The 15,455-nt window shown below is 43.1% G+C and overlaps 1 protein-coding gene across 1 annotated transcript in view; it reads right to left on the bottom strand.

Moving 5' to 3' along the window:
• Positions 1–6,244: 6,244 nt before the first annotated feature.
• LOC137377863 (actin-binding protein WASF3-like) overlaps positions 6,245–15,455 on the bottom strand; it is a 75,549-nt gene continuing 66,338 nt past the window's right edge. Inside the window, exons 6-8 of the mRNA XM_068047933.1 lie at positions 13,389–13,652; positions 9,651–10,033; positions 6,245–6,402 (exon numbers count right to left, since the gene is read on the bottom strand). Of these exons, the coding sequence (XP_067904034.1) occupies positions 6,245–6,402; positions 9,651–10,033; positions 13,389–13,652 (805 nt within the window). The remainder of the gene's footprint in view (positions 6,403–9,650; positions 10,034–13,388; positions 13,653–15,455) is intronic.

The following is a 15,455-nucleotide window of genomic DNA, read 5'->3' as shown; positions in this document are numbered from 1 at the left end:
ATAGACTAATGAATCAGAGAATGCAGAGCCGGGGACAAGTGGCAGAATGGATTGCTAACTGCCTTCAAGACAGAAAGTAAAGAGTGGGAGTAAAGGGTGTTTTTTCAGAGTGGCAGAAGGTGGGAAATGGTGTTCAACAAGTATCAGTGCTCAGGCCACTGCTGTTCATAATTTACATTAACGATTTCTAAATTTGTGGATGACACCAAATTGGGGGGAATAGTCAATACTGAGGAGGACTGCAACAAATTACGGGATAACAGGTCTTGCAGAATGGGCAAATAATTGGCAAATAAAGTTCAACACAGATAAATGTGAGGTAGTACATTTTGGTAGGAAGAATAGGGAGCTCACATTACTTGAGGTAGAGGAACAAAGGGATCTCAGAGTACAAATACACCAATCGCTAAAAGTTGCACCACAGGTTAACAAGGCCATAAAAAAAGAAAACCAAGCACTAGGCTTTATTTCTACAGGGATAGGATTGAAAAGTAGGGAAGTTATGCTAAACCTGTATCAAACCTTGGTTAAACCACACAGAGTAATGCATGCAGTTCTGGTCACCATATTATAAAGAGGATATAGAGGCACTGGAGAAGGTGCATAGAAGATTTACAAGGATGATACCAGAAATGCATGGGTTATACATATCAGGAAAGGATGAACAGGCTGGGTCTCTGTTCTGTTGAAAAAAGACTGAGCAGTGACCTAATAGAGGTCTTGAAGATTGTGAAAGTTCTTAATAGAGTGGATACAGAGAGAATGTTTCCATTTATGGGGAAGAGGATAACTAGAGGCCATTAATATAAGGCAGTCACCATGAAATCCAATAGGAAATTCAGAAGAAACTTCTTTACCCAAAGAGTGGTGAGAATGTGGAACTCACTACCACAGGGAGCGATTGAAGTGAATAGTATAGATGCACTTAAGGGAAGGCCAGATAAGCCTATGAAGGAGAAGGGAATAAAGCATTACGATGATGGATTTACATGAGGAACGATGGGAGGAGGCTCCAGTGGAGCACAAACACCAAATGGCCTGTTTCTGTGCCATATATCCTATTTAATCCTATGCAATGGCAGCCAGAGAGAAGCAGCAACAACAAACTGTTGAGTAAAACCAGGCAACTTTACTAGGGATAAAGGTCCAGATGATATTGGCTTTGAAAGTATGACTTGTTGCCGATTATGATTTGGGGTTTCAATCTTAACAATGCTGAAATTCTGAGGCACAAGTACTATTTAATTGGATTCTTCTTAGGGAGTGAAGTGAAACTTGCTGTAGATCATTTTTTAAAATAAGAACATGTATGCTTTCAAAGGAAAACACACTGTGGGCTACACTGAAAACATCCATGTGTATACCAAGCAGTATATTTTAATTTGATCACTTTTTACCATAATGGAGAGCAGCTGTGTTATTGTCGTGCTGACTCCCTGGTCTTTGTACAACTGCAAGCAGCATATAGCCACTTGGTGTCACTCTTCCAAACCCCAATTTGTAACTTAAAATGGTCTGAACTCTAGTTGTTCTTGTCAGATAATATTTTCTTCTTCTTGTTCATGTTTTGGCAGATTAGCTACTCCTTAGGTTAGATTGATTGACCCCAATGGCGACAAGCATGGAGGCAGGTGGGCAGACATGGAAATTCATGCTGCCAGCCGGCGTGCCCATTTACCAGCACCATTTTCCCAGAGGGGGCTGTGGGGAGGACGGCGGCATGGCTACCCACCTGCCTGTGTCAGGAACTAGGCCAGCTGCTTGCAGGCAGCTTCCCAATGGCAGACAGAGGGCCAGCACTCCAGGCAGGCTTTGATGCCCTCTCCACCTCCCTGGCCTCAAATCCAGCTGCAGACTACCCTGTGGAGAGGTTCCCCTTCGACAATGGTGGCCCAGCTGCTGAGGGGATTTTTACGTTAAAAGTTTAAAATGTTGCACAGAGGGTACCCCAATCTCGAGGCACTCTCTCTTTCCTGGAAAGGCAAGCTTCTGCTTCCTCAGTGCTGGAGTGCCTCCTATTGGCCCCCTAGCTTTGAATGCCCACCCGCCATCCTTAATTGGACAGTGAGCTGCCCTCTGGCTACTAATTAACCAATTCGGGGAAAATGACTGCTGGGCAACTGTTTCCCACACAATGCGGGCTTCTGACCCCCATTTGACCCTGATGCTTATTTCAGTCCATCTACTACCTCCATTTTGTTGAGGTCTGAATCTGTTTGGATTATCTTAAGAGGAGCAAGTTAGTATAATCTGCTTTAGTGAATACTTCAAGAAAATAATTTTTGTGTATATTAACTCCATTTATCCTTATTTTCATCCCTATTGACATTCTTTAAGATTCTCATCTCTTTCCTGCATGTCCAACTTATTATTGCACTAAAAGAATTTCTTACAGTTGTGTTTAGCATCAGCAGTTACACTTATTTCATGTACCTTTGCTGTCCTTTGGCCACTCTTGACATGCTTCGGAGGTTCCTGTATTCTGCCAAGCAGAACCCACCCCCACTCACCTTTCTCACTGTGGATTTGATGGTTCGTTTTCCCCTCTTATTTCAGCTTAGATTGTCTTGTTACCCCATTTAAAATGCTCAGAACACTTGTGACTTGTTTGCTAGTCTTAGGTATGTATTTATCCTACATATTCCCAGTACATGTTTAAATACATTCCATTTGTCTTAAATTGAGGTATGAATAAGCATTTTTCCCCGAATCAGTCCCTCGTAAGTCCTTTGCATACCTGAGTCTTAGTCCTTGAATCTCATAATATCCTAAGGTAACATGGCTTCTGTTCTCTGTATACTTTTAGGGGAACCTATCATTTCCAAGTCAAACTGACAACCGCTCCTTGTGGCCTCCCTGGCGCAGTGTGCGTTACACAATTAAGCAATTTCCCAGATTTTGCAGTGGCAATGATGACAAAACTGTTAGCATTCATTGTCATTACGCCCCTGAAACTGACAGCAACATCAGGAGTCCACACAAGCGCAGTATAACACGGAAATCCAAAAGTTGCTGTTAGTGATGCTACATTTCTACTGTTGAGACATTCCCAGACTGTAATCAATGGGAAATCTTTGAATTGACAAGAACATCAACTCTTACTTTGTTAGTCTATGAAAAACCCTTGAAAAAGTAGCATTTTGTTGAAATGAGGTGTAACTAGGTTTTTAATGGTGTACTAACCTCAATTACTGCTAAACACCCTCACAGGCCCTGAAAAGCTAATCTTATACTTGTGGAATCTCAAATTATGATCAAAACTCCACACATTTTTAAAATAACAAATTATTTTAAAAGTTTATTATTTCATCTTCTATCTTAATCCAATCACAAATCATTTATTTTGCTATCTGAAATTTTAAATTAACAGCTAACGACATCAAGGGATATGGGGATAATGGGGAAAAATGGTATAGAGGTAGATGATCAACCATGATCTGTTTGAATGGCGGAGCAGGCTCGACGGGCCGAATGGCCTACTCCTGTTCCTATTTTCTATGATCCTATAAAAGTGTAGGAATTCAGTGCTTTTTACTTTCTGGTTTGTTATCTGTGAGAATACGTCAATGTGGAGTGACTGCTTACCCTCCTTGCTGACATCACTGCTGCTGCAGGCCTGGAGATCCCTTTGACTTATCAGATTTAAACTGCCATTGGGAAAGGGGAAGTCTGTGCCACAGCGATTGCTAGACCTTTGTAGATGGCTTTCTTCAAGGTCAATGGTCAGTGCCATTGCTTTGCCGCTGATCACAAAATTGTATTTACTAATGATGACTCTAAACAATTTGGGCATTCGCAATTTACAACTTCTTGGGTGAAATTCCCCCATTAAGATAACATGCAGTTTTCACATATCCTATCTGTTCATAGTGTTCAACTCTGCTTATTTTGAGTTGGCAGTCTGTAGTGAACCCCGCTGGTGTTATTCAGCGATCCCTATCCAGCCAGAATAGTTTTTCCACAGGTTCATTTGCCTTACCTTCCCAAGGGCAACATTTAGAACTATATCGCTTACCTTTCTATCTTTTCTGACATTCTATTAGCTTTCTATGATGTATTCATCTATATCTCCTGGGGTATGTCATGCTTCTGTTATATTATAGTTCTCTACTGCTACCACAGGCTCTAGTTCACAAGTGTGTTATGAATGCTTCCAGCATTCATGTGCATACCCCTTAATAAAGGAATCTTTTTTCCTTTGGAACTGCCTGTTGCTGAGAGTTGCAACCAGTAGCATTCTTTGGACTGTTAATTTCGAGCTTGTCTGTTTACTAACATCAACTCTAATCAGTTTAAAAATGGGATCTAGCCTTGCCCTCCTTTAATCTCATTTAACTGATTTGAGTAGCTGCTTCTCTGTTCCTTTGTAGTCTCATGGTTCCTGCTTTATTAAGATGCAACCCATTCTTCCTAATCCCTTTCCTCATTCCTCCAACCAATCCCAGTTACTTATGAAAACTGTATCATTATTGTTGTAGCATGCTGCCAGTCATTTGTTACACCATCTCTTTTCCTTGCCATTTAACATGCTCAGTCAATGAGCAGCAGCAACCAACAAAGCAAACAGAATGCTGCTAAATCAGAAGACTATAAGCAAATAATGACATATTAAGACGATACAGTACTCTGGTCAGAACCCAGTTCAAGTCCTGCAACCTGTTTTGGACACCAAAACACAAGCAAAGTGTAAAATTAAGAGCCATCAACTGTTTCTGAGAGTTAGAGCAATGATTTAGAAGGAAGAAATGAAGAAATTTGGGCTGTTACCCTGAAGGCAAGTGAATAGGAGGTGTCCTAATAGAGATAGAAAGGATATTAAATAGTATAGAAAAGCTTTATCTAGAAAACTATTTTAAAACATGCCATGGAAGTAGCATAAAAGGATATAGTGCACACAATTAAAGGGCAAATTTAAAACTGATATTAGGAAGCTCTTTATAGAAAGAGTGATTAACTGTTGAACACATATGGTAGTGAAGGCAAATACTTTGGAGTCAGTGAAGAGGCAATCGGATGCTTTAATGAAGAAAGGTAGGTTTTCTAGAGGGAAGAGCTAAGCTATGTATAATGGCATTCCTCATCTGAACTATTGTTATGATCTTGTGAACTTGGGAAGAGTAGAAATGCAAACCTAGACAAAGTTTTATATTTATCCCTGCTGACAAATGCTACACCGTCACCATTTGCAAACCTGGCCTCTGTTTAACAGGTGAATAACTCCAAATGGCACAATATGAAGGGGTTAGCATTTTCACCAGCCTGTTCACAATGCTAGCCCTTTTATACTATTACTATTGGTATGTCAAATTTAGGGGCTGACTCTTAAGAGATTATCTGGGATCTTGGTCTTAAAACACATACATTTTGGTGCCCTTCAAATACCAAAAACTACACACATAAATACCTTCCTGTGGCTGCAAGACATTAAACTAGAGCAAAACTCAAAGGACTTATATTGATTATCTGACCCTATTGACTAGATTACTCTTTTAAAATTAATTGAACAAATCCAGGTATTATTCATATTCATACAGTGAAGTGCAAAATGAGGTTACCTCTAGATTGTCAGTGCCCATAATGTTGTTGACATATAACCCTAGCAAATAGCAATCTTGGAATGTAGGGCATCAATTAATATCATCAGGAGAGAGGAATACTGATTTATATAGATTAGGATCCCTAATATTTTCCAATTATTCTTTGTAAGCAGCCTGAGAAAAACTCCCTTTTATGTTTATGTTATAAATTTACTTTTTGAGAAGGAGGCAGAATATTAATAGTCAAGGTTTGCTATACAAGAGGGATCTCACTTTTTTGGTGTTACATAGATTTGGATTAATCAAAAGATATCCTAAAGACTGACATTTGCCAGTGATTAGAAATAGACATTTGTTTCAAATATACCAAATATCATTGGATGTGTATGATCATTAGAAATATACAATCCTATGACCTGTTCACAGAAGCCTAGTCTAAATCATGGAGAAGAACAGAAGCCATGCTCATAAAAAACATGTGGCACCTTACATCAGAGATATGTCAATGAACAACATGATTTTTTTTTTTACATATTTTTGTGTGTGCTTTGCTTGGCTGCAGTTGCACAGATGCATTAATTAAAAACATGTAAATGTAACTGCAGTTACCAATCAACCTCTCCACCCCACTCCATGAAAAACAAACAGAAAAACCTTGTGGGCTGGGTCATTCCATAGAACATACTGAAATACCCGAAATCAACTTGTTAATCAGACCACTCATTCTCGTCCAGTTCTGAGTCATCATCAGACTCACTGTACTCCACTGCAATCCGGCGGGACAGAATGGTCGCCACGTCATTCCCAACGGGCTCCTTTTTTGCTTCTTGCTCTCTTTGTTCTTGTACTTTTCGAAGCTGAATTCCTGCAACAGACAATGAGTTCTGATTACAAGGCTTCTGTCTACAATTCCTAAATTTGCAATTTTAAAGGGGGACACTTTGCAGGAAACACATTAAAAAAACTATATCATATAAACTTAAAAATAATTGATAAATATAACAAGGCAGAAGTGAAGATGATTCCAGATTTAAACTATGAGGAAATGTTAAGGAAGATGAGTTTGTTTTGTTTAGAAAACAAATTCCAGGTTGCCCATTTGAGGTTATCAACTATGAAAGGAATTCACAAATTTCATTCAGGCACACTGTTCACTATGGTGAAGGGTCCAAGGAAAATGAGTTAAAAATAAGAGAATTTAGGAATAAAAAGGGAAGTTGGGGAAACTTTTGACATAAAAATGGTAATAGAATTGCAGAACAGATTGATAGGGAAGGCCACTTTAGTAGATGATATAAATTAGTTCAAAAGGCAATTATATGTATTTCTCAAACGAGAAGTGCTTGAGGGATATGGTGAGAAGGCAGACTGATGGTGTCTAGATGTATCAAAATGAGTCAGACCTATTGGGCCTGTTCCTAAAAATTCAATGCCTGTTACAATAGATGTAAAATTACACTACTACAACATTCATTTGTGGCATTCTGACTCACGTGATAGTCTGAGTCAAACTCAGCTGAAGCCAACCAAGGGTTTGATTAGTGAGCATCTAGTCTATAAGAATGGACATTGGCATTCTTTCTGTTGTTGGAGACCAGTTTAAAGCTGTTATCTCTGAATCTCTGATTCAGAGCCTGAAAGATATTCTTAATGGGCAAATTGCTTTCAAACCTAGCTGGCCTCACTGGGAGAACTGGCCAAGGAGAAATGAGCTGATTGTCCAACAGTTCAAATGAAATCAATTGCTTGCAGGTCCTGGGGTAAGGATTATATCCATCAATGTTAGTGTAAGAGAATTGAACAAAGAACAAAGAACAGTACAGCACGGGAACAGGCCATTCGGCCCTCCAAGCCTGCGCCGATCTTGATGCCTGTCTAAACTAAAACCTTCTGCACTTCCGGGGTCCGTATCCCTCTATTCCCATCCTATTCATGTATTCGTCAAGATGCCTCTTAAACGTCACTATCGTACCTGCTTCCACCACCTCTCCCGGCAGCAAGTTCCAGGCACTCACCACCCTCTGTGTAAAAGACTAGCCTCGCACAGCCCCTCTAAACTTTGCCCCTCGCACCTTAAACCTATGTCCCCTAGTAACTGACTCTTCCACCCTGGGAAAAAGCTTCTGACTATACACTCTGTCCATGCCACTCATAACTTTGTAAACCTCTATCATGTCGCCCCTCCACCTCCGTCGTTCCAGTGAAAACAATCCGAGTTTATCCAACCTCTCCTCATGGCTAACACCCTCCAGACCAGGCAACATCCTGGTAAACCTCTTCTGTACCCTCTCCAAAGCCTCCTCATCCTTCTCGTAGTGTGGTGACCAGAATTGCACGCAATATTCCAAGTGTGGCCTAACTAAGGTTCTGTACAGCTGCAGCATGACTTGCCAATTTTTATACTCTATACCCCGACTGATGAAGGCAAGCATATCGTTTGCCTTCTTGACTACCTTATCCACCTGCATTGCCACTTTCAGTGATCTGTGGACCTGTACGCTCAGATCTCTCTGCCTGTCAATACTCCTTAGGGTTCTGCCATTTACTGTATACTTCCCACCTGTATTAGACCTTCCAAAATGCATTCCCTCACATTTGTCCAGATTAAACTCCATCTGCCATTTCTCCGCTCAAGTCTCCAACCGATCTATATCCTGCTGTATCCTCTGACAATCTTCATCACTATCCGCAACTCCACCAACCTTTGTGTCGTCCGCAAACTTACTAATCAGACCAGCTACATTTTCCTCCAAATCATTTATATATACTACAAACAGCAAAGGTCCCAGCACTGATCCCTGCGGAACACCACTAGTCACATCCTCCATTCAGAAAAGCACCCTTCCACTGCTACCCTCTGTCTTCTATGACTGAGCCAGTTCTGTATCCATCTTGCCAGCTCACCTCTGATCCCGTGTGACTTCACCTTTTATACCAGTCTGCCAAGAGAGACCTTGTCAAAGGCTTTACTGAAGTCCATATAGATCACATCCACTGCCCTTCCTTCATCAATCATCTTCGTCACTTCCTCAAAAAACTCAATCAAGTTAGTGAGACACGTCCTCCCCTTCACAAAACGATGCTACCTCTCACTAAAAAGTTCATTTGTTCCCAAATGGGAGTAAATCCTGTCCCGAAGAATCCTCTCCAATAATTTCCCTACCACTGATGTAAGGCTCACTGGCCTATAATTTCCTGGATTATCCTTGCTCCCCTTCTTAAACAAAGGAACAACATTGGCTATTCTCCAGTCCTCTGGGACCTCACCTGTAGCCAATGAGGTTACAAAAATTTCTGTCAAGGCCCCAGCAATTTCCTCCCTTACCTCCCTCAGTATTCTGGGGTAGAACCCATCAGGTTCTGGGGTAGAACCCATCAGGCCTTGGGGACCTATCTACTTTAATGCTTTTCAAGATACCCAACACCTCCTCCTTTTTGATAATGAGATGACTGAGACTATCTACACTCCCTTCCCTAGACTCATCATCCACCAAGTCCTTCTCTTTGGTGAATACTGATGCAAAGTACTCATTTAGTACCTCGCCCATTTCCTCTGGCTCCATGCATAGATACCCACCTCTGTCCTGGAGTGGGCCAACCCTTTCCCTGACTACCCTCTTGCTCTTTATATACTTATAAAAAGCCTTAATCCTGTTTGCCAATGACTTTTCATGACCCCTTTTAGCCCTCCTGACTCCTTGCTTAAGTTCCTTCCTACTTTCTTTATAGCCCTCAAGGGCTTCATCTGTTCCCAGCCTTCTAGCCCTTACGAATGCTTCCTTTTTCTTTTTGAACTGTAAGATTAAGTAACTCCTGGCTGATTTCTCTGATAACATTGTCCAAACTCACTGTTTAAACTAAAGTATTAAAATTTAAACAGAAGCAAACAAAAGAATGCCAAAGTTAATAATTATTTTGAGCTGTGCTTTTTAAAAAGAAGGTGCAAAAAACTGTCTCAGTGAGTAACATCAAATGGTGTGGTATCAACCCTTGCAAGATCAGAAAGTTCCAGGTTCAACTTGTGGCCTGTGCTTTAGCCAATGCCTGGGGGAAGAAGGAATGCACCTGACTCGAGCAAACTTTAAAATTTAATTAAAACTAAATGCCACTTACCTCTTCGAATAGCAGCAAGTAGGTCACTTCGAGCATCACTGATTGGCATTAGAGTTGCCTGGGCTTTCTTTATTTCAATTGCAGAGGGTGGTGAGGCAGAGTGCAATGGAGATGGGACCAAAAGAGGGGGGCCAGGTGGAGGAGGAGGGGGTGCAGCAGGAGGACCAGGAGGAGGAGGCGTATAAGATAATGGGGGTGCAGGTGGGGGAGGTGAAGGGGTATATGTGCGGCCCGCAGCTGCCACTGAACTGAGTGCAAGAGGGGGAGGTGCAGAAATAGGACTATCAAATGCAGTCTGGGCTGATGGAATGAGTGGAGGGGGTGGAGGAGGAGGAGCAGGGGCAGGTGGTGTATAGTATTCTGCCAACTGCACTGGCTGTGCACTGTAAAAGAAATATTGGAAATATTAGTCAACACTTATTTGACAGCTAAACATCACAGACACCGGGGTCTACATTGGAATAATCAGACCAAATCAGGAAACTGATGAAAGAAATAAAATGGATATTTTACTGCTTGCAAAAATGTTTTTTTAAATAAAGTTTAGCTTATTCTTTCTTTATTTTGAAAGGGGAATATTATTACAGAACTCACACATTTTCTCCACTGGTTAAGCAATCTCCAAGAAACTTCATAGAACCTTAGGTGTTTCCAACACAGGAGCATAGTTTGACTCAGTGGCCGGGATTTTGTACTGGTGACAGTGGTCTCGACGTCTGGGAAAAGCCGAGAACCCAGAAGTCTAGTGCCAATCAGGCACTTAAGTGGACAGCAGTAGACCTTCCATAGGATCAAGGACCCCGTCGCCGGAATTCCCGCCCTTGGAGTGCTGGCGGTCAGAGGCTGGCAGTTCATCCATTGAGCAGCAACACCGCAGAGTCGGTGGCTGCTGCCGAAGGAGCACCCACCAAAGGCCCAGGAGCGGTGCTGGGCCCAGGAGCGGTGCTGGACCAAGGCCACCTGGAGTTCAGGGAGGGAGGGGTCACAGGAGATGGGGGTCACGAGTAAGGGCAGAGGATTGGCTCACAGCGCCCCCCCCCGCCCCCCCCCCCACCACTTCCCGATGCTCAGTCTCTCGCTCAGGCACTAAGTTCCTTTTGACAAGGGACCACACCCTCCCCCACCCCCTGCCCCGGAGCTGGAAAGCAGTCCGCATGGTTTCTTGTGCCAAGCTTCCAGTGCAATAACAGGGCCGCCTGCTGCACGGGTAATTGCAGCGGCGGTGGGATGAGGCCCTCAATTGTGGTTAATTGCTAACTTTAGCGGAGGCAGTATGGTGGATGGAATCCCCTGCTACCATCCACTGGATTTTATGCTCTCCCCACCTCCAAAGCCGCTGCAGGAAAGAGCATAAAATTTCCCCCAAGGTGTTTATGCTGGCCCTTTATTGAAGCAATCCAAAAATATTCTCATTGCCTTACTTTCTCCCCATACCCTTGCATTTTCCTTGACTTCAAATATTTATCCAATTTTTCCTTAAAAGATGCAATGGTCTCCATCTCAGTGACTCCGTGACAAAGCACAACATACACCAACAAATCCAAGAAGAAATTTCTCTTCACCTCTCTACTCACTCTCTTAGTGATAACTTAAAATTGGCAATCTCTGATCACTGACTAAACTCGCTGTCTTTATTTAGCCTTTTCTACCTGCACTTACAACTTAAATAATCTAAGCTTCCCATGTTTTGCGGTTGTGTGCAAGGCTAAATTTATTGCCCATTCTCTAGCTGCTCTGATGGCTATAGGGATTTCACTTTAAATAAATTTGGGCAGTCTCAAATCATTGTTCATAAAACTATCCCTAAGTCAATGATAGCTGGTAATTAAACTCTGACGTGTCAATGGATGCTGGTGTAGGGGGGAAAAAAATCAGATTGGTGCAATAAGGGTACTCTTCTGATGTTGAAGCAGAATGAAAGGAACTTAACTCTGTATCTATCTATAATTGACCCGATGTAGGAGTGGTTGATCCTGACACTGGGGTTTATGAAACTTGTCTGTTTCCCAGTGCTTTGATAAGTACAAACCTAACAAAAAAACACTTTGAGCAATCATGTTATGACATCTGGGTGGCCCAGTATATTGAAGTTCCCTACTTTCAGGCTCACTCTAGGAGGTTATGGCACAGCAGGTTATTAAAAAACACACAACTGAAGACTGTGTTACAAATCCTGTATGTGACCTGATGCACAGTGCTCGATCTCACTGAAGTTACTTTCAGCACCACGGTCAGAGATTAATATTTAGGACAGCTCATATCATACTGTAAACTAAAGAATAAAAGGAAATATGAAATTGTGCACTGGAACCTGCTCTCTCTCATCATTAAATCTGATCCTGTATCCGTTTGGGTTTTGTGACCCTTCCCATTTTCTTCAGGTTATGGTGCCTAAACAACATTAGATGACTGATTAGATAAAAGGCATCAGATTTCTAAGAGAAACTATTGTAGAGAATAAATGTTGCTGCCTAGATAACTTAGCAGGTCTTGCCATAAAAATGGACTGCATTACCAGGGCAGGCCACTGAAACAAAAGACATAAATAGATTCAAGTAAAAACTCTGGAGAGAGAAGGGAATGAGAAAGTAATAAGAAAACAGCTATTGGGATTAATCAATTTAAAAGCTATAGGGCCTATTTTAGTCATAGAAATCTAGGCCTAAAAATTTGAGTGCGCCCATATTTTTGAAAACACAGTGAGTTCAGAGATCATCCCTATTCCTGAATAGTGTGGATCAAGGCACCATGATTTTGGGCCCTGTGCCTTATTTTCATGGAGCTGGCAAACTGCAGAGACTAACAGGTAGCTCAATGGTGAAGCGTGATGGATGATCGGGTAGCCACTAATTTCTCACTGGGTATCAGGTAAGTGTTTGGGGGGGGGGGGGCAATGGGGAAGGAGGAGGGCAATCAGTTCAGGTGGCTGGGTAGCTGTGACTGGAGGGTGGAAATCAAATGGAAACTCGGTGGCTATCGGGATAAGGGGGATGAAAATTAATGTCCATTGAGAGAACTGAAGTCCATCGGCAGGATGCAGGTGGGAGCCAGTGTCCACCAGGGGCAAACAGTCTCCATGGGGAGGTGTGGGGTGGGGTGGGGGTGGCACAGTGGATCATTTTTTTTTTTAAAGTGGGGTCAAGAGAAGCATTGTTTCAGGTGTGGACACTTCCGAATATGTGGCCTTTGCCAATATGGTGGATGATGTACTTTCAACTCATAATGAGAGTGCACTTCTTGCCTGCCATATTGTAGAGCTGGGAGGCCGTTTAGTGCCCAAAATATAGGCACTGCCTGCTTGCATTTCTAGGACCTGATGTTCTAAGTTTGGGCACAATGTAAAGGGCACCTGCAAGTATTATCAAGTTTACAAACAAGCATCTCTCTAACCGATCTAAATATATTTTCCTTGGAAAGTACCCATGTTTAAACTAGGCTGGATGTAGTGCTTGGAAGTTGGGAAAATACAATTTAACTTAGCATCTGCTCAGTCTCTCTTCCTGACTCGCTAAACAGTATAAGGCAAGGACTCGATGGGCTGAATGGCCTCTTTCTGTGCCATAGATGACTCTTTGAGCCTGTCTCAAAGTGATAAATTCTGATCAAAAGAGAAACAATATCAAGCAAAAAGCAAAGTCAAAAGCGTAAAATAATCTTTCCATTCCCCTTTTAAATAGCTTTTAGTTATTCACTTTTCTTTTGTATTAATCCCTGCAATCCAATAGTCAGCACATTTACCTGTAGTCTTTAAGAAGTTGGGGTCTTGGCCCATTGACAGTAGCCTCAGCAGGTTGTGTCAGGTGGGGCTGCTGTGTTCTGCTAATTGAGGTTTGCCTAACGTTTGCGGCAGGTAGTCTGTATGCACGATCCTGTGCCTGGGTTACAGCTGATAAGAGCTCTTTGTTATCAGGTACTATGTAGGAAATGGAGACTGCAGACTGTTGAACTGGATGATTGGGACTAGCAGGATATGACAGCTCTCCGACATCAGATACATAGGACCTGTAGAGAAAAATACAAGAAAATGCTATTTATCTTGAGAATTGTTGGAGAATAAAACAATGGGCTAAAAATTGGGTTGCCCTGGTTTTTGGGCACAAGGCTCACAACTTGCGACCTACCTGCACCTATACAAATAGAGGTGAGAACCATGCAATTTTTGTATAGCCACCTCATCTGCATGATTGTAGTGTTGGCCCGAGCAGGTCCCACACTGCTGTCTGCTCCTCTATGCTGCCTGTTGCCTCTGCACTTAGCAAGGGGGTCCGGCAATGTTGATTGCCGATCACGTGGTACAGCAATGCTGCTCTTCTTAAAGGCAGGCAGTACCTTAAAGAATTGCTGCACAAATATATTGCTGCAATACAAATTATTGCTAAGTGAACACCTGGACAAACAAGGGTTCCAAACTGACTGATGCAGCACTGCAGGAATTAGTGATTCAGAAGGGCAGGAGAGACACCATGGGGCATGATTTTGCGAGGGTTCAGGAGGCCCTCGAACACCACCCTTAGAAGGGTGTGGGATCAGGTGGCCAGGGAGGTCAATTCCTGGAGTATGGACCCAAGGACCAACAGCAGCTCCACAAGAAGTCTAATGGCCACATGCGGCTGGTCAAGGTCAGTGAATGCATCTTCATATTACATCTCCTATATTCCATACCACCAACCTCTCATGCTGTTCAAAGCACCACACCCCCACTCACCCAGCAGCACACTGGGAAATCAGAACTCATGCCTAACAACCAGATACTCCACCTCACACCTACTGATGCTGCCTGTCTCAGACCCACCTATCGCTGCTGCTACATACCTCCAGTTATTCAGCTCTGAAAAGCTCACCATGCAAACACAATGTTACACAATCAATAAAATTTTTCTCTTTCTCTTGCAGGTCAAGGTGATACACAATAGAAAAGGAGCAGAGCAGAACTGTCAGAAGTCAAGGATATCTGCATCTCATGAGCCCGGTGGAGGAAATAGCTCTCAGCATCATGGTGCTGGCTCTGACAGGGTCCATAGTATCCAACGTCACTTAGAACACTGAGGATAACAACATGTTTCTGTCTTATGCCCCTGCTCAACTCCCAACTCACCCTCATCCTGCTATCTGGCATGAAGAGCAAGCTGATGATGATGTCACCATGGACCTCTTGCTTCCCATCCCACCCCCCCCCCCCCCCCCCCCTTTCCTCGTCCCTTTGCCTTCTGCATTCCTGCTTTCAGACACCTAAGAACTGTTGCCTGCCCAGCCACAGCAGCCCCAGGAGACTAAGTGAGCAAGAGCACAGCATTGATAAAGAGGCCCGTCACTTGATCAGACACAGGCTCCAGCCCAGATACCGGCACTGCACATACACTAGGACAGAGCTGGGATCAGCATATGCTGAATCATTCGGGCACAAGTGGCCTACCGCCAGCCAAGGGTAAAGGATAGTTCAATTGCCAGCTCACCAGACAGCAAGGTGGCAGATGAGTACCACTGCAGAGATTGAGGACCTTGATGGGGCAGCATACAGGAGAATGCTGATGGGCATGGTGAGTGTATTGGCTGGCCTGCTCTGCCTTCAACTTGGCAGATGGCATCGTGCAGAGTTTGCCCTCCCTGCAGCCTCTGTTCTATTTCCCTGTCATGCTGCAGACTCAGAGATATAGCCACTGCTGCTCCCCTACCTGTTGCTGCCTTTGTGTGGAGAGGTCACATCCTCTACTTGCTTCTCCCTGCCTCCTCACCACTCCCCCACCCACCCGCCACCCTCCCACTGAGGATGCAACAACATTGTCTGGCAAATCCTGGCATTCACTA

The sequence above is a fragment of the Heterodontus francisci genome, chromosome 15 (assembly GCF_036365525.1).
Source record: "Heterodontus francisci isolate sHetFra1 chromosome 15, sHetFra1.hap1, whole genome shotgun sequence".
In the NCBI taxonomy this organism is placed as follows: domain Eukaryota; kingdom Metazoa; phylum Chordata; class Chondrichthyes; order Heterodontiformes; family Heterodontidae; genus Heterodontus; species Heterodontus francisci.
The sequence above is the reverse complement of the archived record's forward strand: the minus strand, read 5'-3'. Positions and strand labels throughout refer to the sequence as shown.